Source organism: Ovis canadensis, chromosome 2 (genome assembly GCF_042477335.2).
Source record: "Ovis canadensis isolate MfBH-ARS-UI-01 breed Bighorn chromosome 2, ARS-UI_OviCan_v2, whole genome shotgun sequence".
Lineage (NCBI taxonomy): Eukaryota > Metazoa > Chordata > Mammalia > Artiodactyla > Bovidae > Ovis > Ovis canadensis.
In genome coordinates this window covers 38,469,915-38,496,348 of record NC_091246.1, presented here as the reverse complement: position 1 = coordinate 38,496,348, position 26,434 = coordinate 38,469,915, and the positions used below count along the sequence as shown (strand labels likewise).

Sequence of the window (26,434 nt, the reverse complement as noted above, 5' to 3'; positions counted from 1 at the left end):
TTAACACATCACAGGAAAAACCTCTCTAGTACTGAAATTGGCCCCAACACAGGACAAATGAGTTTCTTTGACAGGAATGAGTCCTTGTCACAGAAATGTTTGTGCAGATGCTTCAAGGAACCCAGGGATTGCGGATTAGGTATGATTATGACCAAAACTCAAGGATTTAGTGTTTCCCCAATGCTTTTTCTTTTTTAATATTGTTGTAATATTCAGTTGCTAAGTCATGTCTGACTCTTTGCAACCCCATGGACTATAGCACGCCAGCTTCCCTGTCCTTCACTCATTTTATTTATATATTTATTTTTGGCTGCGCTGCTCTTCGTTGCTACCCACAGGCTCTCTCTAGTTGCAGACAGCAGGACTACTCTAGTTGCTGTGCACAGGTTTCTCATCGCGGTGGCTTCTCTTGTTGTGGAGCACAGGCTCCAGAGCGTCTGAATTTCTGTCGTTGTGGTACACGGGCTTATTTGTTCTGTGTCATGAGGGATCTTCCCAGATCAGGGATCGAATCTATGCATTCCAAGATAGACTCTTAACCACTGGACTGCCAGAGAAGCCCCTATGAAATGCTTTTATATACAGTTTTTTTTTTATTCCTCTTCACAGCAGTTCTAGGGAAGATAGTATTAACATACCTAAATTTTGTGAGTGAGCACACCGAGATGCAGAAAGGTAACAGAATTTGTCCCAGATGAGTGGCCTGAACCAGGACAGACCTCCAAACATGTGCTCCTTCCAGCATGATATGAACTTTGTTCTCCCGGAAGGCCTCCTTTGGCTGTTGATTGGGAGGCTTCAGTTCTGTTTCCAGCTGAGCCATGGACCTTAACTTTTCTAAGCCAGTGTCTCTTCCTCTGTAAAGGGATCAGTACCACCTCCAGAGAGAGGAGGAAGGAGAAGGACAAGTTCTCTGTGGACTGTTACTTTCGACTACCTGTGTGAGGGGGGAGTGTTGAAAGTGTTAGTCACTCAGTCATGTCCAGTTCTTTGTGACCCCATGGACCGTAACTCACCAGGCTCCTCTGTCCATGGAATTCTCCCCAAGAAAACTGGAATGCGTTGCCATTTCCTTCTCCAGGAGATCTTCCCAAGCCAGGAATCAAACCCATGTCTCCTGCATCTCCTGCATTTCAAGGACATTCTTTACCGCTAAGTCATTGGGAAAGCCCCGTTTTTAGCTTAGGTCGCCATTGAAATGTAGACTTCCTTTCTGGGCAGCAAGAAAGCTCTCCCAAGAGGGCTGTGCATGATGGGCAGGGCAAGGTAAAGAACACAGAAGTGTTAGAAGGAGATGCATAAGGTTCTAGAAGGCAGAGTCCTCCTCTGTTTAACCCTGTTCCTGGCTGGCATCACCTACATAGTCAGTCCCTATGGGGTCGCCTGGACTCTAGCACTCACAGGGGATTCCCTTTTGGTGAGATGGACCTCTTGACAAAGACTCAGGCCCCCCAAGTTCTGTGGCTGACACATCAAAGGGCCCCTGCTCTGCTCCCCCACATCAGGATTTCAGCTCCGTGTCTTTGGGAAGGTCACTTGACATCTCCGACCTCAGTTTCCTCACCTAGAGGTGAGGTAAAAATAAGACAGAAGAAGTAAAAATATGTCATTTATGAGCCCCTTCAGCTCTGGTTCTCACCACCAATGAGCTTATAATCAGAGTCATTATGTTTTCTCGCTCATCAATATCCCGAATCATTCCTTTTCTTTTTTGTACTCATGACTTACCCCTCCCTGCCCTTGTTTCAGTGACCCAGGGTCTCTCCTCGGGACTAATGACCTCAGCTTCCAGACTTTTCCATCTAAGGGGCCCTTTGGGAGGCATCTAACCTGGTCCAGCGGTTCTAGCCTGGAACTCAGGACCATTGAAAAGGACTTGGGTGGGGGGTTGCAAAAACGGAAGCATTTTCAGCCAAACTGAGCCACCCCAGGAACCCCTTTTAAAGTGAAACATTCGTGCTCTAGACTTTGTTGGGAAAAATCTTCCTCTTACCCAATCCCCTCACTTTTTAGATGAGAAAAATGAGGTCCCAGCAGGTGAGGTGAATTGGCATAGTTAACCAAGCATTTCTTTGGCATTTAAGTTAGATGTGCTTCAAAAGAATTCACATGCTATAGCTTTTGTGGGTGTATGTGAGGTAACCAGAAAATTCTCAGTCAACAGAAGGAGGGAGGTACCAGAACTGGGTTCCTCTGGAGGCCCTACAAGACCTGGCTGTGGACATAACCCCTGCTGCTACCCTCCCACCTATTTCTGCCGTCTCCCATCCTGCCCTGTGGGGCACGGAGGGCCCACCAGTCCCCACACCCCTCCTCTGACACAGGGCCCTTTCTGGGATCTGCTGTGCTCTGCACCCCACCCCCACTGCCTCTCATCTGTGGTGATGCTGTGGAGGAGTGGGTTGCTGTTCTTTTTTCTGACTTCCTGTGTGCTTCGGAAACCTCAGTGAAAGACCAGCTAAAGGAAGAAAGGGCCAAGGACCGTTATGCCAAACATAGACTTACATCCGACATGCAGGGAGGAGATCCACGACTTTTATAGACCCAGACCCCAAGATTCTGACCCCTGCCTGGCCTCTAGGGAACACAAACGCCTGGAAGTAGATAGTGGGATCCTCAATATTTTCAGGCTTGGGTCCACTATGCCTCGGGAGGTAGCCCAAATGATTCTTGAGAAAAATGTATCACCGAAATCAAACGCGTTAAAAGAGAATGCTTACTTACCTCTTTACCACAACCATTTTAATTTCTCTGTTTCCTTTTCTGCATGCAGCTAGTTGTAACCATGGGAGCATATATATTTGTGTAATGAATATGCATCGAATCTTTGGAGGTTTTCTTTACATTACTTTAATTGTATATGCCTAAGTTGTCTCTTTATTAAATACTTTTTAGAACAGACCAGAAGTAATATATGAGTGAAATTTTATACCTGGGTGAGAAAGACAAAACTATGGAGAAATACCAGGCTCCTCCTTTCTTTCTCTTTCATTTTTCCTTCCTTCCTTTCCTTTTTTTTTTTTTTTTCTAATTTTTTTTTGATGGCACATTGCTGAGCTTCTGCCCATAAACCCCCATTCTCAGGGCCTCCTACTCAAATCGTGACTCAAACTTGGGTCCCTAAGGGTCAGTTCTTCCCCATCCTAGCCTGGCCACCTGACATCAAGTTTGTATGCCTGCCTTTGGGTACATGAGACCTTTTCCTTGCATAGCCCTTGTAAAAGGCTAACAGTAATTTTGCTACCTTTTGGGCTCAGGAAATTTTGGCTTGGGTTTTCCCTTTGTATTTTGTTTTATTTTTCTAACCAGGGAGGAAAAAAAATCCTACCACACTTTGAGAAGTGGTTGAGAAGATAGTGAGAGAAGGGGTGTAAGCTGGGGGATTTCTTGCCACTGCACTGAGGGTTTCCCTCCCTTGGAACTACAGTGGCTAGACTTTTCAAAGACCAGAGTTCCCCCAAATTTTCTGATTTTTCTGAGCTCTGAGTAACTGAAACCACCTGTCTCTTGTTGCTCAGTCCATTTCCCAATAATAGGCTTGGATAACAACAAGAAACTGAAATAGAAACCAGTACTGTGCTTTGCACTCAGCCTCAATGACAGCCAGGAAGGCCCCACACTTAAGAATCATAACTCACTGAGACCTGTCTGCATCAAGTGTTTATCAGACACCACCCTGCTAGTGGGAGCCTGCAGCCTGGGAATGCCAAGACCTGGGGTTCAGCCAAGAGTTCTCAGATTTTAGTCTCTCTGAAACTAAGTGCTCACCAGGGAGACAAAGGCCAAACCAGCTATTCTACACCCTCAGTGTTATGTATCAGAATCACCTAGTATGTGATTTAAAAAGTAGATGACTGGGCCCCAGCACAGAGGGTGTCTTCATTCATGGAAACTAAGATGAGATGTCTTGTTCTTTAGTAGCTCAGTCGTGTCCTACTGTTTGTGACCCCATGGACTATAGCCTGCCAGGCTTCTCTGTCCATGGGATTTCCGAGGTAAAATTGCTAGAGTGGTCTGTCATTTCCTTCTCCAGAGGATCTTCCCTACCCAGGGATCAAACCAGAGTCTCCTGCATTGGCAGGTGGGTTCTTTGCCACTGAGCCACCACGCTTTGGGATATTTACACATGTAAATTGTTAAAGCAAAACTATTAACATTCAGAGGCTCGCTAAAGAATGGTAAGGCAGACCTTATTCAAGGGAACTACTACAGTGGGTTTTTGCAGTAGGGGAAAGAAATTGAAACAAAACAAGGGAAAGAGGAAATTATTGCCAAGAACCAGAGTGGGGGATGGGGGTCAGTGGATAGACAGAGTAAGAGGACAGGGTATTTCTTTTCTAAGTTAACCTAACAGGATTCTTACTGAAGGCAGGCTACAGCAATCAGATGTTACCTTGGGAGTGGGAGTAGGGAACTATAGAAAGTAGGGAGTTCTGACTAAATCCGCTTAGTGAGATTCTTACTAAAATCTGGACTCTACAAAGACAGGAACAGAGAAGCTGATACCCAGGCCTAATAGAGCAGAGGGGCTCAGAGGGGCCAGACAAAAGTTTGGTCAAGGAGAGAATCTTTATCCATATGTGTATTAGCACATGAGCTCACAGCCAGCTGAAGAAGGCAGAGTCCAGGTGCTGTTAGGTGTTATGTGTCGGGTCAAATAGTCCACTGTTTTCATCATTAGAATTCAGAGCCCCAAAAGGAATTACCCTGGTGTTGTCTATGTGCCAAGGCCTCCTCCCCAAGTAGTCCCAGACACAATTACTGCAGGGTATGGCAGTCAAGAGCCCACACTCAGAGCCCTCAGGACAATGAGGAATCCCATCTGGTCTCTGCCTCCCCTGTGACCTTGGGGAAGTCACTTTGCTCAGCCTAAGCTGCCCTTCTCAATTTGTTGTTAGGGCTGAACAGGCTTTGTGTGAATTGCTGCCAGTTCTCAGAAGTGAGCCTTCCACGGGTGTGCAGGGGAGAAGGAAGGGAACATGGGCTCAGGCTGGAGACCTGTGGCAAAGAGCCCCCCGCCAGGTCTTGCCACGTGCTCTGGTCTCTTGGAGGACTGTCTTGGCCTGAGGGTAACTTTCTGTAGCTCCAGGTTCTCTTGGTAGCTTTTACTGCACTCCCTCTCTGCCTTTTCACCCCAATTCCTGCTTTGAGTGGGATGCTGACATCTAGATATGGGGTCTGTTTGCTCTCTAGCCAAGCTCTGGGGTAGGAAGATTGGCCATTCTGGGCTACGTGGAGAGCACAGAAAATAAGAAAGTCAGACCATCAGAAGGGGAGCTGGAGGTCGGAAGGAGAGACGGGGCCAGTTTCTAGCCTTGTGGGAGCCACTTAATATTTGCTTATATTTAACCAGAGAGACAGACAGTGTGTGCGTTCTCAGTTGTGTCCAACTCTTTGCGACCCCGTGGACTATAGCCCGCCAGGTTCCTCTGTCCATGGGATTTCCCAAGCAAGAATACTGTTGTGGGTTGCCATGCTCTCCTTCAGGGGATCTTCCCAACCCAGAGATCAAACCCTAGACTCCCGGGTCTCCTGCATTGGCAGGCGGATTCTTTAACACTGAGCTACCTGGGAAGGCAACCTAACATCAAAAGATCTTAACGTCTTTGCAGTTCAGTTCAGTTCAGTTCAGTTCAGTTGCTCAATCATGTCTGACTCTTTGCAACTCCATGAATTGCAGCATGCCAGGCCTCCCTGTCCATCACCAACTCCCCGAGTTCACTCATACTCATGGCCATCAAGTCGGTGATGCCACCCAGCCATCTCATCCTCTGTCATCCCCTTCTCTTCATGCCCCTAATCCCTCCCAGCATCACAGTCTTTTGCAGTGAGTCAGCTCTTCGCATGAGGTGGCCAAAGTATTGGAGTTTCAGTTTTAGCATCAGTCCTTACTGTATGTAATTCAGAATGTATTTTTACATAGTTACAATCTGTACATAAGCCCCATTCCCTGTCACTTAACATTTTTAATATAAACATTAGGTTGGCCAAAATTCATTCAAGTTTTTCCATACAATGTTGTAGGGGAACCCCAACGAACTTTTTGGCCAACCCAGTATTTTCATGAATTACCACTGTTCATGTTTTTAAATGGGGTTTATCATTATGGATATTGCCTAGATAAAATTCCCCCTCAGCATTTCTCTGAGCATTTTGTTCTGATTTCACTTTTACTCTTATAAATATTATAGTTATGAACATTTCTGTGCACGTGATCCTTGCTTCCTCTTTAGATATGTGGGATGTGCATTTCCCAAAGTTGAACGGCCGTGTCAACCTATGTCAGTTACTTGTTTTGTTTTTGTTTTTGAAGTATAGTTGATTCACAATGTTGTATTTGTTTCTGGTACACAGCAAAGTGACTGTTATACATATATGTGCGTGTGTATATTGTGTATTTTCTTCAGATCCTTTTCCATTAGAGATTATTATAGGATATTGAATATAGTTCCCTGTGCTATGCAGTAAACCCTTGTTGTTTATTTTATATATATGTATATGTGTGTGTGTGTGTGTGTATATATATATATATATATATATATATATACTATATACTTACTATATATATATATATATATATAGTAAGGTGGTTCTGTCAATCCCAGACTCCTGACTTATCCCTCTCTCTCCCCCTTTCCCCTCTGGCAGCCATAAGTTTGTTTTCTACTTCTGTGAGTCTGTTTCTGTTTTATAAATAAGTTTATTTGTATTGTTTTTTAGATTGCACAGATAAATGATATCATATATTTGTGTTTGTCTCACTTAGTATGATAACCTCTAGGTCTATCCATGTTGTTGCAAATGGCAGTACCTCATTCTTTTTTATGGCTGCATAATATTCCAGTGTGTGTGTGTGTATGTGTATGTATATGTATGTGTGTGTGTGTATATATATATATATATATATCACATCTTCTTGACCCATTCATCTGTCAGTGGACACTTAGATTGCTTCCACATCTTGGTTTTTGTAAATAATGTTGCTTTAAACACTGGGGCACATGTATCTTTTTGAATTATAATTTTCATCTTTTCTGGATATATACCTGGGAGTGGAATCGCTAGATCATATGGTGGCTCTATTTTTAGTTTTTTAAGGAATCTCCATACTGTTCTCCATAGTAGCTGTACCAATTTACATTCCCACCAACAGTGTAGGAGGGTTCCCTTTTCTCCACACCCTCTCCAGCATATGTTATTTTTGATAGACTTTTTGAGGCTAGCCATTCTGACCAGTGTCAGGTGATGCCTTACTGCAGTTTTTATTTGCATTCTCTAATAATTAGTGATGTTGAGCACCTCTTCATGTCCTCTTGTCTTCTCTGGAGGAATTTCTGTCTAGGTCTCCTGCCCTTCATCAGTTGTTTTCTATTCAGCTAGCTTATTCTTCAGGAAGCTGGTTCTGAATCAACTGGCAATTGTACTAGTTTAATTTCAGGTCCATAAACATAAGATTGTATTATTTTCTCCAGCTACATTGGCTTGTTTAAAAGGTTTGTAGTGGTGCCTCAAAGTGTTTTTTTATTAGTATTTTTAACTGCTGAAGATTTTCCCCTCTATTTTTAATTTTCCCAAGTCATTTCACGCACAGGTAGCATCCTGTTTACTTGGCAGGGCATCTAACTTCACTAAAGTGAAAGGCAATCACTGCAGTGTACAGACTGGGGCCACCAGCATGTTTAATGGCTTGGATATCTGGTTTACAAAAAGCAAATTTGTAGTGTCTACTGAAGTTGCAAAGAGCAGCATATTGGGGGCTGTCAGGTGGAGAAGCTTGTTCAGGAGGATGTTTTGGTTGTTTTCAAGTGGTACTAGATGAGAAGACAGTACCCATACTGTCAGACCTGGGTTTGTACTATCTAGTTGAAAATAAAAAAAACTTGAGTTTTCTTTTCATGGTCAATTTTTTTCTATTTATTAAATGTATCATCAAAGATAAAATTCTATACACCATGATTATAATATTAATATATCAAAAGGCAAGTATCCCTTTTGGCACTGCAGGGCTGGAAATTGACGTTTATGTGTGAGCTTTCATCTGAGCAGAATTCTAGGGATATCAGAAAAGCAGTGTCCACCTGAGCACAGGAATCACTTGCTGTGTGGAGACAAAGCACAGAGTTAGGGGACTCAGGCTGTGGGCTTTGTTTGTTGGGTTACGATGGGAAATTCTGAGTTCTGGTCCTGCCTCTGCCATTTAACAACAGTGACCCCAGGCAAGCTACTTTATCACTTTTCCTCATCCTCCAAATGGGAGTGAAGTCTGCCTTGGGAGAGAGCAACAAGATAGCAAGTGATGGTGCAAACAGTCCAGAAATGGGAGCACAGAGGGTATGATGTGTGTATAAAGACCCTCTTTCCTCCCATCCGTCTGTTGCACTTTTTAAATATTTTTTAATGTGGATAATTTTTTAAAGTCTTTATTGAATTTATTACAGCATTGTTCCTGTTTTGTGTTCTGGTTTTTTGGCCGCGAGTCATGTGGGATCTTAGTTCCCCAACCAGGGATTGAAGTCGTACCCTTTGCTTTGGAAGGCAAAGTCCCAACCACTGGACTACCAGGGAAGTCCCTGTTGTACTTTTTTAAAAAACAATGACCTGGATGGGGTTAGTGAGTCCATCTCTTGCATGGCAGCCCTGCAACTATTTGAAACCAGCCATCCAGTCCTCACTTCCCAGGACCCTCATCTCCCTTTAGCCTCAGGGTTGGCCCTCCAGATTCCCAGGGCTCTGAGTGTCCTAGGAGATTCATCTTAGAACACAGCCTATCAAACCTAGGAGCCCTAGACCACCAGTTCCATAGATGCAGTTGTTCCCATGCAGAGCCCTGGGGGGAAGTCACCATCCTTATATTAGGGATTTTTCTAGTAACCCCAACAGTGTTAACTTTTTGGCAGCTATTTCATGGTGACACAGCTTAAGCCCCACTTTTTAATCCATGCTGTTGTTCAACCACATCTTCCTCATCCCAGATTGAGAGAGATTTTCTTTCCTCTACATGAAGAACTTCACATTTAGCCCATTTCACTGGTTGCATTTTGTTCCCCTTGGTATGTCTTCCCTCTCGTGCAGATGTCAGGGGTCCTTCAGCCAGAGCCACAATCTCCCCTAATCCTGTGCTGATCTTGGTGCTTCTTGTCTGACAACCACAAACTCCTTAAAGCCAAGTGCGGCGGTGTGAACAAGGGCCAGTTTGAACAGCCATTGGTCCTCAGGTTAACATAGACATGTGATCAGTTGTTGGGGAAACCATTTGACCAGTTGTGAATTCACCTGCTTGTCATCTGGCATCCTCATTCACTTCTCAGGAAAACGGGGAAGAGCTCAAAACACCCAATGGAGCATGGATTCATCATGGTGCCAAATTTCCCAGCCCAACAACCAACACTTAAGCATGCACAAAAAGAGAAATGGGGTTTGCTGGAGCTGAAAGCTGGGAGAGAAGGAAAAGCCTGAGACTGGGACTCATAGTGGAGAAGTTGGAGAATTTAGCTGATGGTTAATGAGGACAGGGTGTGGCTTTGAAAACTACAACTTTTAGGAAACTGAAAAGAAACAGAAGTTCCTTGAAGAAACGAGCTAATCTTAACATTCTGTGCTTCTGGGTCTTCCCTCGTGGTCCAGCAGCTAAGACTCCATGCTTCCAATGCAGGGGGCCAGGGTTTGATCCCTGGTCAGGGAGCTAGATCCCACATGCCCCAAATAAGGGTTCTCCTGCCCCAACTAAAGTTCCTACATGCTGCGATGAAGGTCAAAGATCCTGCCTGCCGCAACTAAAACCTTGAGCAGACAAATAAATACAATAATTATATATATTTTAAAAATTCTGTGCTTCCATACACCTTATAGTATGTTTCTATCTTGCAGTACTGGCTGGCCATATCACTGCCAAGAGCAGGCAACATCCAGGGTCAGAGGTGGGCTTGAAGCAAGTGCTCTAGTCTCTGCCCCCATCCTACTCCCAGGTCTCTCCCTGATAAAGCCCTGCAGTGCTGGGACCAGCGTGAGACACGCTTCTCTCCCCGAGTCTGCTGTCAGTGAGGTCACACTGGTAGCTTGAAAACAGAGATGCCAGAAGCATTTACACCAGAGAAATCAACAAACACTGCAACTGAGCCATCTTTCCTCTGGACTGCTGGTTGTGAAACTCATGTGCATGCTCAGTCACTCAGTCACTAAGTCGTGTCCAACTCTTTGCAACCCCATGGACTGTAGCCCACCAGGCTCCTCTGTCCATGGGATTTCCCAGGCAAGAATACTGGAGTGGGCTGCCATTCCCATCTCCAGGAGCTCTTCCTGACCCAGAGATGGAACCTGCATCTCCGGCATTGGCAAGTGGATTCTCTACTACTGAGCGACCTGGGAAGCCCATTGTGAAACTCATACAAAGGCATTATCTGAGCCTCTCCTCCTGCCTCCCATCTCTCACCTATGCTTCATTGTATGGCCCAAATTCTATTTTCTAAATGAAAATCTGCCTCCCCACAGGGTGGTATGTTGCTACCACCTCATCTCATTTCCCAACAGCCCTTCAGCACCCTCCTGGCCAGCCCTGTATCATGTCACATGATTTCCTGATCTTACTGTGTCTCCTTTTCCTGAGACCCCAGGGCCCCAGAGGCAAGTCCTCTTCTTTGACCCTCTGACGCCTAGGGGAGACCCCATTAGATCCTGTATCACATTGTGGCTGCTTTGCTTAATCCTTTTCCTTTTTACTGGATGAGTCCCTGGTTATGGGGACCCTTTTCCTTCTTCTGTTTATCTTCTTATCTCTGGATTCTGGCATGCCTCCTGAAACATAGCAAAGCAGAAAGGGAGAGAAAAAAGCGGGGGAAGGAGGAGAAGGGAAGAAGAAGAAAAAGAAGGAAAGAAAAAAGGAAGGGAGGGAGGGGGAGAAAAACCAGCCAGCCCAATCACTCATGAACTGGCCAGTTAGAAGCAAGGGGAGGGGGATTTCATGAAGGGTTGGGGAAACAGGGGCACCCAGAAGTCACCAGGAGGTAAAAAGGCTCTGCCCAGCTCTAGGGCTCAGAGCCCTTGAGCTAGTGAGAGAACAGAGGTTCTGTGAACAAGAAAGGGCAGGTCTCCCACCCCCCGAGAGCCAGCCCCAGTCAGGTGACCTCTGGTCACAAAGTGCTGGAAAGAGAATGATCCGGAGTGGGTAATGTGTGCGGAGGTGGCAAGCTGAAAATGCGATAGAGTCTCAGTAGAGGTTTTTTGAATGACATTGAATTAGAGCTGGCATTAATCACAACCTTCCTGGGTCCTTCCTTTGCAAGGTAGTGGGGAGGGATGCTTGGAGAGGAGGGGAAGGGATTAAACAAGTGATGGATTGGGCTTCCCCAGGGTGAGCAGAATGCTGCCACCCAGTGGGAACTGGGGTTTGAAAGGGCTTGGGCTGGGGAGGGGCACTGCATGGAGCCAGTAGGGCCTGGCTTCCCAGAAACACAGGCCTGGCTCCCCAAGACTGCAAGGTCATTGCCAATTCGTTAAGTGGCTGTTCTCAGCAGGCCTCTGCAGAGGAAAGGCATGTGTTCCCCATTTTGTTGATGTGGAAACGGCAAGAGGAAGTGACTCAGAGACAGAGTGGAAATAAAGTGTGTGTCTCATGACATTCTGGCTTCTGCTGGACGCAGAGGACTGGCCTTTCAGCTGTGTCCTGGGGGGGCCTCCTTCCATGTACAGAACAGACGATGGCTCTAAGCGTGAGCAGAGGGTTGGAGGTGGAGGTGATCTTTTCAGGTGCCAAGGTAGATGGAGTGGGTGGCACTGGTACTGGAGATAGGAAGGATTGTCACAACCCCCTGAGCCTTGACTTACTGGCTCTATTTAATCTTTTACAAGCAGACACTGGTATTGGGTTTCTGGTTCTTTCTTCTGCCAAGTCACAGGCATTTAAAAAAATACACGTGCCAGGGAATCTATCTAAGTAATCTCTGATTTTTCAGAAAATTCTCTAGGATAGGTAATGTTAGCCTCCTATCCCAAGAAAGGAAACTGAGGTCTTGAGAGATATCCTTGTCCAGATCACACAGCTGATAAGCAGCAGAGACTGAAGGCCACCACATTGCCTAACTGTGAAATCCCTCGTGAGTAACGCCCCAGACTTGTGCAGCATGGCAGCCCCGAGGACATGAGTTTTAAACCAGGTTCAAATGAGTCAGGTGTCTGTGCTCTCTTCCTGATACTGTGCCATCTTCCTGACTAATGGTGCCCTGTCTCTGCTCCCTGAATCCAGGGCAGAACTTCCAATCCTCAAGACTTTGCCTTTTACCCTTGGAACTCCCAGTGTCACCTCAAGTCTGGTTGCCCAAGAGGCCCAGCTTCAATGTCAGTTGCCAAAGGCTATTACTGTCATCTCATAAATTAATGAACATTGGAAAACCAAACCAAAAAACAAAAAAAGGTGGAAAGACAAAGAATGAAAGACTGCCCCTGCGCCTCAAATGAAATACATTGAGTTTTATGATGGATCCTCCATAGTGTCCTTATTTTTTCTCATTTTTCCAAGGACACAGCAAAATATCACCAAAGGCCATCATCCACCTGCCAGCTGCTGTTTGGGAACTCTGTCCCATCCCAGCCTGACGTCTCAAGGTACTTGGTTGGCAGGACGTGATACCATGGGCCCTCTAATCTTTGGCAACTCGGCAGCCTTAATTCTCTGCCCTTACCAGTTGTGTGATCTGGACAAAGTCACCTCCCTGGACCTCTCTAACATTACCTATCCTGCAGACTCTTTCTAGAGAATGATTGCTTACACAAGCTCCCTAACACACAGTGTGTGTTCAGTAAGATGTAACATTACCTTGCAACATCTTCAAAAACAAGAGTATGTTTTCCTAACAGAAACAGACTCATAGACTTAGAGAATGAACTCATGGTTGCCAGGGAAGAGGATGGGAAGAAGGGATAGTTAGGGAGTTTGGGATGGATGTATACACCTTGCTATATTTATAATAGATAGCCAACAAGGACCTACCGTATAGCATAAGAAACTCTTCTCTATGTTGTGTGGCAGCCTGAATGGGAGGGGGTTTGGGGAGAGAATGGATACATGTATATGTATGGCTGAGTCCTTTCACTCTCCACCTGAAACTATCACAACATTGTTAATCAGCTATCCTTGTTCAGTTGCTAAGTTATGTCTGACTCTTTTCGACCCCATAGACTATAGAACACCAGGCTTCCCTGTCCTTCACTATCTGCTGGAGTTTGCTCAAACTCATGTCCATTGAGTTGGTGATGGTATCTAACCATCTCATCAGCTATACACCAATATAAAATAAAAAGTTAAAAATAAATAAATAAATCTCCAAATTTTCCCCCTGCCCCCTTCAGGCAGGTGAATGTCTCATGTTCAGGAAGAGTGTCCTGTATTTTTTTCCTGAAGTCTTCAGGGACGCAAAGACTGTTAAGCTTCCGTCAGTGCCCTTGGCAGTTCTTGTCCAAGACGTTCTTAGAGCCAATCAAAACTTTTCCTGTTTTAATTTGAGCCCATTTCCTTGTGTTTGTTATTCTTTGGCTCTGACTTGGGCAGATCTGGGGGCTGGGAGGCAGCCCGGAGCCCACGCTGGCTCACTGCCAGGGTTCTCCCCAGGGTGGTGGGATGGTCTCTGCTCTGCCAGTGCTCACGGGGTCTGGGGCTGGCCGGGACGCAGGGAGAAGGGGTCACCAGGCTGCGGTCCAGGTCTGGACTGGAGGGCAGGGGTTTTGATTCACACAGGGAGAGCCAGAGGATTTTGTGATCATCAAAATCCAAAGGCAAGCTGTCAATGAGAGATTCAAGTTATCAGGCAAAGTCTGGAAGGACAGGCCGGTTGTGTTGTCAGGAAGCATGAGCTAGAGTCAGTGGGTTATTCTCCTGTCTTCCACACTGCATCCACTGCCATACGTTGGTAGACTGAAATCAGCCGTGGTGGGCTGGGAGAGAAGACCATGCATGAGGCTGAAGGCTGTTTTCTCTAAGACCCCAAAGGCAGGTGACTGAGGCTTTGATTATAGAATGCCTTTCAGTTACTCAGCTTCAGTCCCAAAGGAGAGACTCATTTGGCAGTTCACTGCAGATCTGTACTGAGAGCTGGTGGTTTCGGATGCCCTTGACGGAGTTGCCACGTGTCATCAGAGATGTGGGTACCACCTTTCTGGACTGAGGTCTTTTGCCCAGACTCTTAAGTCCCTCCAGGACCTGTCATGACCACATCTTAGCTTGGGAAGGGGTGACGCTCTCTAAGCCAGGAGGGTTCAAGACTCTTTACAGATTGGGATGTTCCATGTTGGGCTGACACTTTTTTTTTTTTTCTTGCATGGAGTTTGTGCCAATGTCAGTGGTATCAAGGTACAGAGATTTCCCATCTACCCCCTGCCCTCAAACATGCATAGCCACCCTGGCTACCAACATCCTCCACCAGAGTGGTACATTCATTACATTCTGGTGTGTAGTGTATGTTCAATCGCTCAGTCATGTCCAACTCTTTGCAGTCCCATGGACTGTAGCCCACCAGGTTCCTCTGTCCTTGGAATTTTCCCATCAGGGATACTGGAGTGGGTTATCATTTCCTTCTCCAGGGGATCTTCCCAACCCAGGGATTTAACCTGCGTCTCCCGCTTGGCAGGCAGATTATTTACCACTGAGACACCTGGGAAGCAGCCCAGGTCCTTATTAGTTATCTATTTTATATGTAGTAGTGTGTATATGTCAGTCCAAATCTCCCAATTTATCCCTCCCCTCCCCTTACTCTCTGGCAACCAGAAGTTTGTTCTCTACATCTGTGACTCTATTTCTGTTGCATGAATAAGTTCACTTGTCACTCCATCCTTCAGCCCCCAACTCCTAGTCTAGGAATGTCCCCCTAAAATCACAGTCTCTTGTTAGAAGGGAGAGATTTCTCTGTAGGAATGGGTTTTGATGAGAACTAAACTTAGTCTAGAACGGAAGTTCCCAACCTAGCCTGAATGTTAGAAACATCCTTGAAAACTTAAAAATACCAATGCCAGATCTCCCCCAGACCACCTTACTGACAATCTCTGGGCATGGGTCTGGATTTATACTTTCTTAACGGCTTCTCAGGGTATATTAATGCAGAGCCAAGGTTGGCATCTCCAGTCTGGTGTCAGACTTCCTTTGCTCCCTTTGAGTATTCCTAAAGCAGGAATAGCTTTAGACCAGTGATAGTAAACCCTACAGAGCTGTTGTTGGATCAAGAAGCCAGGACCAATGTTGGCTGAGATTCGGGGTGAACTGAAGATTCCTAGGATACTTATAGTCCATGTAGATATCAACCAAACTGTCGTCAGAACTGGGCTGGGTCTTCTAGGGGCCCAGTCGCACCCCCTAACCCCCTCGACACCCCTCCCCCAGCAGAAAGACCTCTCAGATTGGGATGCCAGGGTGCCATCTGATATGGTGACAGATGCTCTGGGAGATGACTTCCAGTGGGACCGAGGCTGCCAGCCCTGAAACCCAGGCTGGTGGCTGCAGGTGGGTGCGGGCAAAGCCATCAGCCCCCGGCTGGTCCCCTACCTGGATCCTTTTCTGATTTCCCCATCCCACTGCCCTCCAGGCTACCCATTTTCCACTTCTGTTTCTTCCTGGCTTCTCCCCCCTTGTCCCTGTTCCTCTCCTGCTATTTTCTACTGTCTTGCTTTTCACTTTTTCTGCTCAGCTGTGCCTTGGAATCATGCTGGGGCCGCCTCCTCTCACAGCTGCGTATGCAAAATGTGGGCCCCTTGCCTAGGAGCCAGTGTGGGAGGAGGAAAGTGATGGGGAGAAGGGGCCCCTCACAGAGAGCACCCGCCTGCACACACCAGATCCCCTGGCTGGTACCTGGATGTTCATTCAGACTGCTCCTTTGCACTTCTGCTTCCCCATCCTCCAAGCTGGATGCCTTTAAGGGGCGTCTTCAGGAGTAGGAGGAGGTGTGCTTGCTGGGTGCTGCCCCTGGGGGGTGAGGCAGGTGGGCCCACGCCCATCATTTCAGGGCCATCCCTCTGCTGTCTCCGCAGGACTGCGATGTTCTGGTCCTAGCCGCCGTCAGAGAGGATGTCCAGGGTGTCTGAGGCCCTGAGCCGAGTGAAGGTGGGCACATTACGTCGGTCTGAAGGCCCCGCAGAGCCCATGGTGGTCGTGCCAGTAGACGTGGAAAAGGAAGACGTGAGGATCCTCAAGGTCTGCTTCTATGGCAACAGCTTCAACCCTGGGAAGAACTTCAAACTGGTTAAATGCACTGTGCAGACCGAGATTCGGGTGAGTGTGGCGGGCACCACCTGCTCCATCCATTTGTCCGTCTCTCCCTCACTCTTCCTGGGTGGCTGAGCATCTCTGCTTCAGCCTGACAGCTCTCTTGTATCCACTCCCTGGATGGCAGGGACGAGTGGGCACCAGAGGGATGCTCTCCTCCTGCAGCTCTGGGCTTCCTCTCCAAGGCTCTGCTGCTCTAGGGGTGGGGGCAGAGTGTGTAGCCTTCCTTCAAACCCTAGGTCATTTGCTCAAGCTTTGATTTATCTCATTTCAACTTGTTCCTTATTTTTGACATTTGAGGCTCTGCAAGGGATATACATGCTCCCTCTCGTCTCAAAGAGCTCACACTCTCATGGAATTGGAATACACAAGTGATTGCATTGAACACAGAACAAGAGGGATTTTCCCAGACATGCCCTGGATGCTTAGAAAAGGGAGCTGTGGAGACATTAAGAGGATGGTAATAAACTAGAGATGCCCTTGACCAGGGTTGCCAGGCCCTTTCTGAGGCTGTACTTCAACTGGTTCATTCTCATCCAGAGTCACAGAATCTGTTTTGCAAATCCAAGTACCCACAGTCACCAGGGCACCTTGACACCAGAAAGCTAACTCACCTTAACCAAATGTATGAGAGCTTGTCATCAGAAGCAGAGCCACAGTACACCGATTAATTTTAAATGCAACATTTATTGAACAATTCCTATATACATGGGGCTTCCCTGGTGGCTCAGATGGTAAAGAATCCGCTTGCAATGCAGGAGACCCAGGTTCAATTCCCAGGTCAGGAAGATCCCCTGGAGAAGGACATGGCAACCCACTCTAGTATTCTTGCCTGGAGAATCCCATGGACAGAAGAGCCTGGCTACAGTCCATGGAGTCACAGAGTTGGACATAATTAAGCAACTAACACTTTGCTTTCTTTCCTATATACATGCCTGAATCAACCCCTCTACATTATCTGGTTGAACCTTTGCGATAGATACAGCAAGGATATCACTTTCCACTGCTCAGAGTATTCCTTTCTGATGATGCGAAAGTAAGCCAAGGCCAAACTGATTCTCCAGAGATGGCTTTGCTGGGTTTGTCATTTGAACAAAGGAAGCAGGAGGATCTTGGGAACACTCAAGGGAGAGCTGGATGAACCATCTCTAGTCCTGTAATCACCAACCCTGCCATGTCCCAGAAGTCATTCCCCAGACTCAGAAAGCATCTCTTCCAGTCGGCACTGGCAGCAGCCTCTCCACGTCTGTGCATTTGGCTGCCTTCTGTCTGTAACAGCACACGCTATGCTCCAACACGCTGAGCTGAATGTAATTGATTAGGTCTCTGTCTTGGCCTATTGTCACAATTGATTCTGGGTTGGTTCTTCCCCCTGTTTCCTATAACTGATCTGATGAGGGCCTTGTCTGCATCTTATGGTTCCAGATATGTGTGTACAATTGTGTCCCAGGAGAAAGTCCTAGGCACTTTCCTCCAAAAGGATGTTTTCAGATCTCCTTAACTCTCTACTTCTTGAGCCTTCCTTTGAGTATATCATCTTTGCAGATAGCTGATGCCATCTACAATGGGGTTTACTAGTTTAATTTCAGAAGGCAATCTAATTTCCATGTTTGGAGCACCTTCTTGCCCTTTGGGGCTGAAACCCAAAGAGCGTGTAGTCAAACTAATCATTTTAGGATGTGCTCTGTGGTGTGCATGCATGCTAAGTTGCTCAGTCGTGTCCAACTCTTTTCAACCCCATGTACTGTAGCCCATGCTCCTCTGTCCATGGGATTTCCCAGGCAGGAATACTTGTGTGGATAGCCATCCCCTTCTCTAGGGTGCCTTCCCATCCCAGGGACTGAACCGAGGGCTCCTGCATTGCAGGCAGATTCTTCACCATCTGAGCCACCAGGGAAGCCCGTGTTCTGTGGAGGTATGGCGAAAAGGAACCCAAAAGGATTGGTGGATTGTAAGAGGCAGTACTGAAGAGGGCTTTCTAAGAGGAGAACATGGCAAGAACAAACACAGGGAGGCTGCTGAACAGTGGGTAGTTGGGTTTGGCTGGGGCATGGGTTATATTTAGAAAGGTATCTAGAGTCAAGATCAGAAAGGAAATTGGATGGCGGATAAGGGAGGGCCTAGAATATCAAGCTGAGAAATCTGGGCTCAGACAGGCACTAGAGACACACAGCTTTCAAGAAAGAGAGGCTTTCCTGGAGCCATCTGATGTCTTGCTGGGTGCTTAAAGGGAAAAAATACAAAAGCCTGCAGAAAGGGCGAGGAGACCTGAGCTTAGAAAGAATGGTTCAGGGACTTCCCTGGCATCCAGTGATGAAGACTTCACCTTCCAATGAAGGGGGTACAGGTTCAACCCCTGGTCAAGAGCTAAGATCCCACATGCCTCATGGCCAAAAATCCAAAACACAAAGCAGAAACACTGTTGTAACACATTCAATAAAGACTTTAAAAATAATCCACATCAAAAAATCTTAAGAAAAAATGAAGAATGGCTAGTACTTGAAGTATTATCTGGAGAAGTATAAAAACAGAGGTGGAAAAAGAACAAAAAAAGAAGTGGTAGCCTCCTAGGAGTTTATGTCCCAGCCTTCTGATTTTTCCTATTTCACATCTGTCCTAGAGGCAACATGTCACCTGCTCACTGAAAATGGCCATGCCTTTAAAATCATCTAGACCTTGAGCTTTATACCATTCCACCCTTACTGGTTGTATGGCCTTAGACCTAACACTTAGCCAACCTGGCCCAGTCCCCTCACCTAGGGACTATGCCTGCCTGTAGCCTCATTGTTAAGGATCAGAGATGGTAGATGAGAAACATCCAGAATATAGCAGAAGCTCAGTCCTTGGAAGTTATTGACTGTGTGGGTATTATGTCTTTACCCTGCTCAAGAATCTCCAAGGGTTTCTAATCGCCTGTAGAATAAAATTAAAATCATTGTCTTTTAGTGTTTATCCACTTACCTGTCATATCTTCAAGTAAAGTAAGATGATCAGATTTGTAGTTTGAAACAGTTTGTAGTGTCCTGCAAGATGTTAGGAAGCACATTCTGGAAAAGGTTTTTTTATGGTTGAAGGAGTTTGGAGATGCTTGGTTAAATAATCCTGAACCAATTCCTTTGTGACAGGACTTCTTAGAATCTTTAATATGCTGTTCTGCATGATGGGTTCTAATAAAGAGCCACAGCAGTGATGTTCTCTTCAGTTCAGTTCAGTTCAGTCCCTCAGTCATATCCAACTCTTTGCAGCCCCATGAACTGCAGCACGCCAGGCCTCCCTGTCTATCACCAACTCCCAGAGTTCACTCAAACTCACGTCCATCGAGTCGGTGATGCCATCCAGCCATCTCATCCTCTGTTGTCTCCTTCTCCTCCTGCTCCCAATCTCTCCCAGCATCAGAGTCTTTTCCAATGAGTCAACTCTTCGCATGAGGTGGCCAAAGTACTGGAGCTTCAGCTTCAGCATCATTCCCTTCAAAGAACACCCAGGGCTGATCTCCTTCAGAATGAGCTGGTTGGATCTCCTTGCAGTCCAAGGGACTCTCAAGAGTCTTCTCCAACACCACAGTTCAAAAGCAGCAATTCTTTGGTGCTCAGCTTTCTTCACAGTCCAACTCTCACATCCATACAGGACCACTGGAAAAACCATAGCCTTGAGTAGAAGGACCTTTGTTGGCAAAGTAATGTCTCTGCTTTTGAATATGCTATCTAGGGTGGTCATAACTTTCCTTCCAAGGAGTAAGCGTCTTTTAATTTCATGGCTGCAATCACCATCTGCAGTGATTTTGGAGCCCCCAAAAATGAAGTCTGACGCTATTTCCACTGTTTCCCCATCTATTTGCCATGAAGTGATGGGACCAGATGCCATGATCTTCGTTTTCTGAATGTTGAGCTTTAAGCCAACTTTTTCACTCTCCACTGTCACTTTCATCAAGAGGCTTTTTAGTTCCTCCTCACTTTCTGCCATAAGGGTGGTGTCATCTGCATATCTGAGGCTGTTCTCTTAAGTCAGTCATTTCTTATTTGCCTAAGAAACCCTTTCTCCTATAAGTTGGACAGCCAGTTCTCTAAGAAATCATTTAGGGATCTGTTTTCCCTCAACTCCTACCAAAGTACAAAAAGTATAGGAGAGAGGAAAGGCTGGTGAAAGGCAGAAGAATTAGAAAGCCACGGCTGTAGTGTAGGTGGGATATGATAAACTAAGGGAGTGGCATAGGTGACAAAGACAAGTCAGCATATCCAAGTGCATCTAAACAGGCAGAATCAATAGAACTTGATGATTAACCTGATGTAGGGAGGAAGAGGAAGAAAGGAAACAAGGATGACTCAAGCTTTTGCTTGGGCCACTGAATGGGCGTTGGTACCATTCATTGAGATACCAACAGAGAAAGGAAGGGCGTTCTGAGATTTCAGCTTTATGAGTGTTCTGTTTGACATCTTTATGAAACACCCTCATAGAAGGGCATGGACTTGGAGCTGAGGAGGGAGAAAGGCCCTAGAGATGAGGATTTGGGAGTCATTATGCAGTGGATATCATATGAATAGGTAGGATCACCCATGGAGAATGAGAAGAGCAAAAGAAGGGTTCTAAGTAGGAAACCTTGGGCAATCAACTTCTAAGGGGCTGATCAGTTCAATTCAGTTGCTCAGTCATGTCCGATTCTTTGCAACCCCATGAATTGCAGGATGCCAGGCCTCCCTGTCCATCACCAACTCCCGGAGTTCACTCAGACTCATGTCCATCGAGTCAGTGATGCCATCCAGCCATCTCATCCTCTGTTGTCCCCTTCTCCTCCTGCCCCCAATCCCTCCCAGCATCAAAGTCTTTTCCAATGAGTCAACTCTTCACATGAGGTGGCCAAAGTACTGGAGTTTCAGCTTTAGCATCATTCCTTCCAAATAAATCCCAGGGCTGATCTCCTTCAGAATGGACTGGTTGGATCTCCTTGCAGTCCAAGGGACTCTCAAGAGTCTTCTCCACCACCACAGTTCAAAAACATCAATTCTTCGGCGCTCAGCCTTCTTCATAGTCTAACTCTCACATCCATACATGACTACTGGAAAAACCATAGCCTTGACTAGACAGACCTTAGTCGGCAAAGAGGGACAAATGAAGGAAAAAAGAAGAATCATCCAGAGGAAGATGAAAAGAACCAAGAGAGCAGAAAGGAGAGACAAATGCAGAGGAAACGTTGAGGAAAGAGTGGTTAGCTGTCAGATTCTCAGAAAGGTCAAGTCAGATAAAGCTAAAAATAGATTCATTGACTTTACCAGCAGGTGCTATAATGCTGTTTTTCTGGTCAATTTCAATGAAAAGATGGGGGAAGAAGCCATTGTGCAGTCATTTGGAGAGCAGAGACAGTGAATGTTACCATTCCAGAGAGGCTTTGCTCATGTAAGGAAGGAAAGAGGAAAAGGCAAGAGGAACAGTGTTACTGGCAAAGGAAAGAGCTTTGGCAAAGATCCTGAAGTGACCAATACACCTGTTAGTTTTGAGGCTAAAGGATGTCCAAGGTTGACTAGCTAAACCATGTTAACAATTTTGGATTTTACCCCATCTTCCATGGAGAGCTACTGATATAGTTTAAATATGTGAGAAACATGAGATTGTGTTTTTAAAAGATCACTTGGGTTACACAGTGGAAAATAGATTGGAGAGGGCAAGAATGGATGTAAGAAGATGTTAGGGGGCTATTGTGATGATCCAGATAAGAGATGATGGTAGTTTAGATTAAGACTGTAGCCATGGAGGTGATGGTGGTGATCATGATGGTGATGGTAATCTTGAAAGGGTTGATGGTGCTGGTGGTGGTGATAATGGTGCTGGTGGTAATGACGGTGGTGATAATAAGGATGACATTTATGGCGATGGTGATGGCAGTGATGATGGTGGCAGTAGTAGTGACGATGACGGCAGTGGAGATGGTGAGGATCGGTGATGATGATAATGTTGATGGTATTGATGGTGGTGATGATGATGATGGTGTTATGGTGATGGTAGTGATGGTGATGATGGTGGTAGTGATGTAATAGTGGTACTGCTGATGGTGGTGGTGATGATAATAGCAACTAGCAGTTTTGAAAGTGCATCATAAGCATTATCTCATCAACTTCTCAGAAGAAACCTAGAAGCACACACTACTATTATCTCCATTCTCTATATATGGAGATAAGGTTCAGAAGTGTTAAGCAAATTGCTAGTAAGTGGTGGAAACTGTTTTCAAACTGAGGCAATCTCCTTCCAGAGCCTGCACTCTTAATCACCATGGTCTATGGAGAGAAGTGATTGTAATCCAGAAAATTTAAGAGATGAAAATGAAAGGTTTTGCTAATGAACCAGAGATTCAGAAACAAAGAAGAAGGTGTCAAGAACAGCAGCCCTAGTTCAGGTGGTCAGGGTCCCAGCTCCTTAAGGTGAAAGACCCTTGAAGAGAAACTGGTTGGAGAGTGGGGAGATCCCAGAACCAGTTGTGGACTGTCAAGTGCAATTGGGATGCTCTAACATTTTCATGTTACGTTATATATGTGAATTCTTCCCTGGTGGCTCAGACAGTAAAGCGTCTGCCTACAATGCGGGAGACCTGGGTTTGATGCCTGGGTCGGGAAGATCCCCTGGAGAAGGAAATGGCAACCCACTCCAGTACTCTTGCCTGGAGAATCCCATGGACGGAGGAGCCTGGTGGGCTACAGTCCGTGGGGTAGCAAAGAGTCGGACATGAATTCACTTTCACTTTCACTTTCACTATATATGTGAAGATGTTGAGTAGACTGTTTGATACGTGATTCTGGAGGAAAAACTGGGCTGGAGATAGACACTTGGATCTTGTCAGCCTCTGCATGGTGGTTAAAGCCGGGAATGTGGGTAAAATCATCAAAGAAGAAGTCCTGAATAATTTCATCATCCATCCCACAAGGATGTGTTGAGTGCCCCCATGTACCTGGCACCATGCCGGTTATGGCATGGAAGTAAAATCAAACCCCCATATACAAATACAATCCCTGCTTTCAGTGGGCTTTCAGGCCAAGGACCCACAAAAATGAATGACATTGACCCCCACTGATGAATGAACCTTTACAAATGGAGACAAGTGCTCCGACAGGAAGACAGAAATTCTGTGAGAGCACAGAGTACAAAAGAGCTTGGTCTAAACATCAAGGAACTGTTTAGCTATTCATGGCCTGTTTGTAGATGCTATGTTCCAGTCGTGTAGATCCAGACCAGTTTCCCTGCCTGGACTGGGCCCTCCCACCCTCTGCTTCTAGTATTTCTTTCCCCAGCTGGGCTTCATCCTCCGATGGATTTTTCTCCTTGCAGCTCTGTATCTTCTTTCACCATCTTCTCTGCGTCAAAGTACTGCCAGTCCTTTCAAGCTTGCCAAGCACTTGTCCTTCCACAAGAACACTCCAGAAATTCTGACCTCCAAATAGTGGAGGTGTCAGAATTGTGTCTGGTGGAATAGAAGCCATGCAGAATGGCCCTGGCACAGTCCACTTGGCAACACATTTCCAAAACGTAGTTGCTACATGTGTACTTGCTGATCTCGTGTTTTCCCCTTTTTTCTCAGCCTCTTTCTGCATAAATACAGTTGCCTCAAGATGTTTTCTCTAGGTTGTTAAAAGCTTTGTAAATAAGCTCTGACCCCTGTGTTTAGGACCCAACAGAAATTAGACAGGTGTTGGAGAGAATGGAGCAACGTGCTGAATGAGAAATGGAGACTGCTCCTCTTGATTTCCTGTTTCCCTTTTGTTTGATATTCATAGGAAAATGTGTGTGTGGGGAGCTCTGGAGCAAGTGGAGGCTTCTATCATCATATATTTTTCTAACATGCTAATTTGCTTGTCTGGGAAAGAGGTTAAGATAACACTTTGCAAACAAGCAGCTGAGTGCCGCCCAGACATGCCCACACAGGGTGTCTCTCTTTGACTCTTACAGCCTCTCCTTTCTCTCTCCTGTCTCCCTCCTCTTTTCTCCTTCTCTTCTCTTTCTTTAGGGTGGGTTGACCATATGTCCCAGTTGTATGGGAGAGTCCTTCTTTCCACACACTGTCCAGGGATGAATATGAGCAGTACCCCTGCCAATCTCGAGAGCATCATGATTCAGAGGATAAATCACCTACGGCTAAGTGCCGTTCTCACTCCTCTCTGCATAAAACACTGATTGGCTGGTTCATGGTGTTTTCTCTCCCCTGCTGACACCAGCTGACCCACACCCTGCATGGACCCATCTCTCTCCATCAGTGGACCATCTGTGTCTCACACAAGAGGGCCTTAAGCAGAAAATGAGGCACTTGTCTGTGATAAGGTGTGGTTCCAAGGATGGCAGCAGAGCCCCCACGTTAAAACCCTCTCCCTCTGCCAGCCTCTATTGTGCTGAAAAGCCATGATCAAGATCTGTCCTTGGGACTTCCCTGGGGATCCAGTGGTTAGGAGTCCGCACGTCCACTGCAGGAGGTGCGGGTTCACTCTCTGGTCGAGGAACTAAGATCCTGCATGACATGTGTACAAAAGAAGACAAACAAACAAAAAGATCCATCCTTCCTTAGTCCCGAAGCATCACCCCACTTAGAATCCACGTCTGTATCCCCGGGAGGGTCAGAGATAGAGCCATCCTGTGCCCTTTCCCGGATGGTCCAGTTCTGTCCCCTCCCCTCTACAGCAAGGATTCCAGGCTGTGGGGCGGCCAGTAGAGGCCACTCACCTGGCGAGTGAGGAGAGCACAGTCCAGTCCAAAGGCAGCCTGCTGTACACCTGCTTGGACTCATTGCCCTCCCTGTAGATTCAGTGGTCTTACAGTACATCCCAGAATATTCCCAGAGAGGCAGATCTCAGATGCTGCCACCCATTGTCCCTGCCCTACCTTGCCAGACATTCATCCCAGTTACTCTTGAGTTTAAACCTGTCACTTAACCAGACACAGGGTATTATGGCTTGAACATGTGCCTCCTCCCCCCTAGGTGGCTCAGTGGTAAAGAACCCACTCTGCCAATGCAGGAGACGTGGGTTTGATCCCTGGGTTGGGAAGATCCCCTGGAGAAGGGAATGGCAATCCACTCATCTTCTTGCCTGGAGAATCCCCATGGACAGAGGAGCCTGGTGGCCTACAGTCCATGGCGGTCACAAAGAGTCAGACGTGGCTGAGTGACTGAGCAGGCACACCCCTCCAAAATCTGTACGTGGAAGTCCTGACTCCCAGTGCAGTGGTATTACGAGGTGGGCTTGAGGTCATGACCTTTAAGCTCCCATGAGGTCTTAGTGTCCTGAGAAGAAGGCGAAGAGACCAGAGCTCTGTCCCCTGCCATGTGAGGACACAGCCAGAGGGCAGGTCTCTGCAAACCAGGAAGACAACGCCCACAAAGAATGGGGTCTGCCAACACCTTGACCTTGGACTTCTCAGCCTCTCCAGCTCTGAGGAGTACATGTTGGCATGTAAGCCACCCAGTCTATGGTCCTGTGTTACAGTAGCCTCAGCAGACAGAGGACCAAAAGCTCCTTGTGGTCAGAGGAGGGTCTACAGGCCACAGTTCATGGGCTCAGGTTGTTTCCAGAACAGCCCAAGCTACCCTTATCATGTGTCTCTGGGGGCAAGACCATGAGGCTGAGGGGTAAGAGGAAAGGAATTCATGTCCTGGGAAGCTGCTGTTGCTAAGAGAAACGTTACTCTAAAGAGCCACACAAGACCAGCCCCCCATGCATGAGACCAGTCCCTGGAAACCTGAGACAAGGGGTTCAGCCAGGAGACCACAGATCGACACCACAGAGACACAGTGGGACAAAAAAAGGTACATTCACAAGGACCTCCTCCTTTCAGCACCCTGTCCCCATTTCCTGTGTGTGCTTGGCAGCCTAGCCCACCCACCCCCAACATCCACAGAGGTGAGTGCGAGACAGCTGTGCAGACCTCTGCGCCCCTTTATTCACTGCGCACCCAGATCCATGACGTCCACAAATTAGCAGTGAGGTGCCGGTGCTCACATTTCTATTTTTAAATGCAGTGGCATCACTGAATGTCCTTGTTAGGTATACGCTTTTAGCACATCCAAATGAATGCTTTCAGAGTGATGAATCATGTTAACGTTATTATTTTGCTCTTCAGGCACTTTTTAAAAATTATCCCCTAGGTGTGTGGAAAACTCAGAACTCGTCCTGCTGTTGTTATTTGTTTCCTGGAGCGGCTGTTGTGAATCACTGTGATCCTTGT

At 46.5% G+C, this 26,434-nt stretch overlaps 1 protein-coding gene across 13 annotated transcripts in view; it reads left to right on the top strand.

The window, feature by feature from the left end:
* Positions 1–26,434, top strand: part of PTK2B (protein tyrosine kinase 2 beta) — a 138,037-nt gene that overhangs the window by 55,507 nt on the left and 56,096 nt on the right. For 7 of the 13 annotated variants that reach the window (XM_069575929.1, XM_069575926.1, XM_069575922.1 and 4 more), the window contains exon 2: positions 16,006–16,246. In XM_069575929.1, the coding sequence (XP_069432030.1) occupies positions 16,043–16,246 (204 nt within the window). In that variant the 5' untranslated portion in view covers positions 16,006–16,042. Of the gene's footprint in view, positions 1–12,511; positions 12,598–15,361; positions 15,482–16,005; positions 16,247–26,434 lie in introns of those variants that run through there. The other 6 variants (XM_069575931.1, XM_069575927.1, XM_069575923.1 and 3 more) reach the window with 3 other exon arrangements.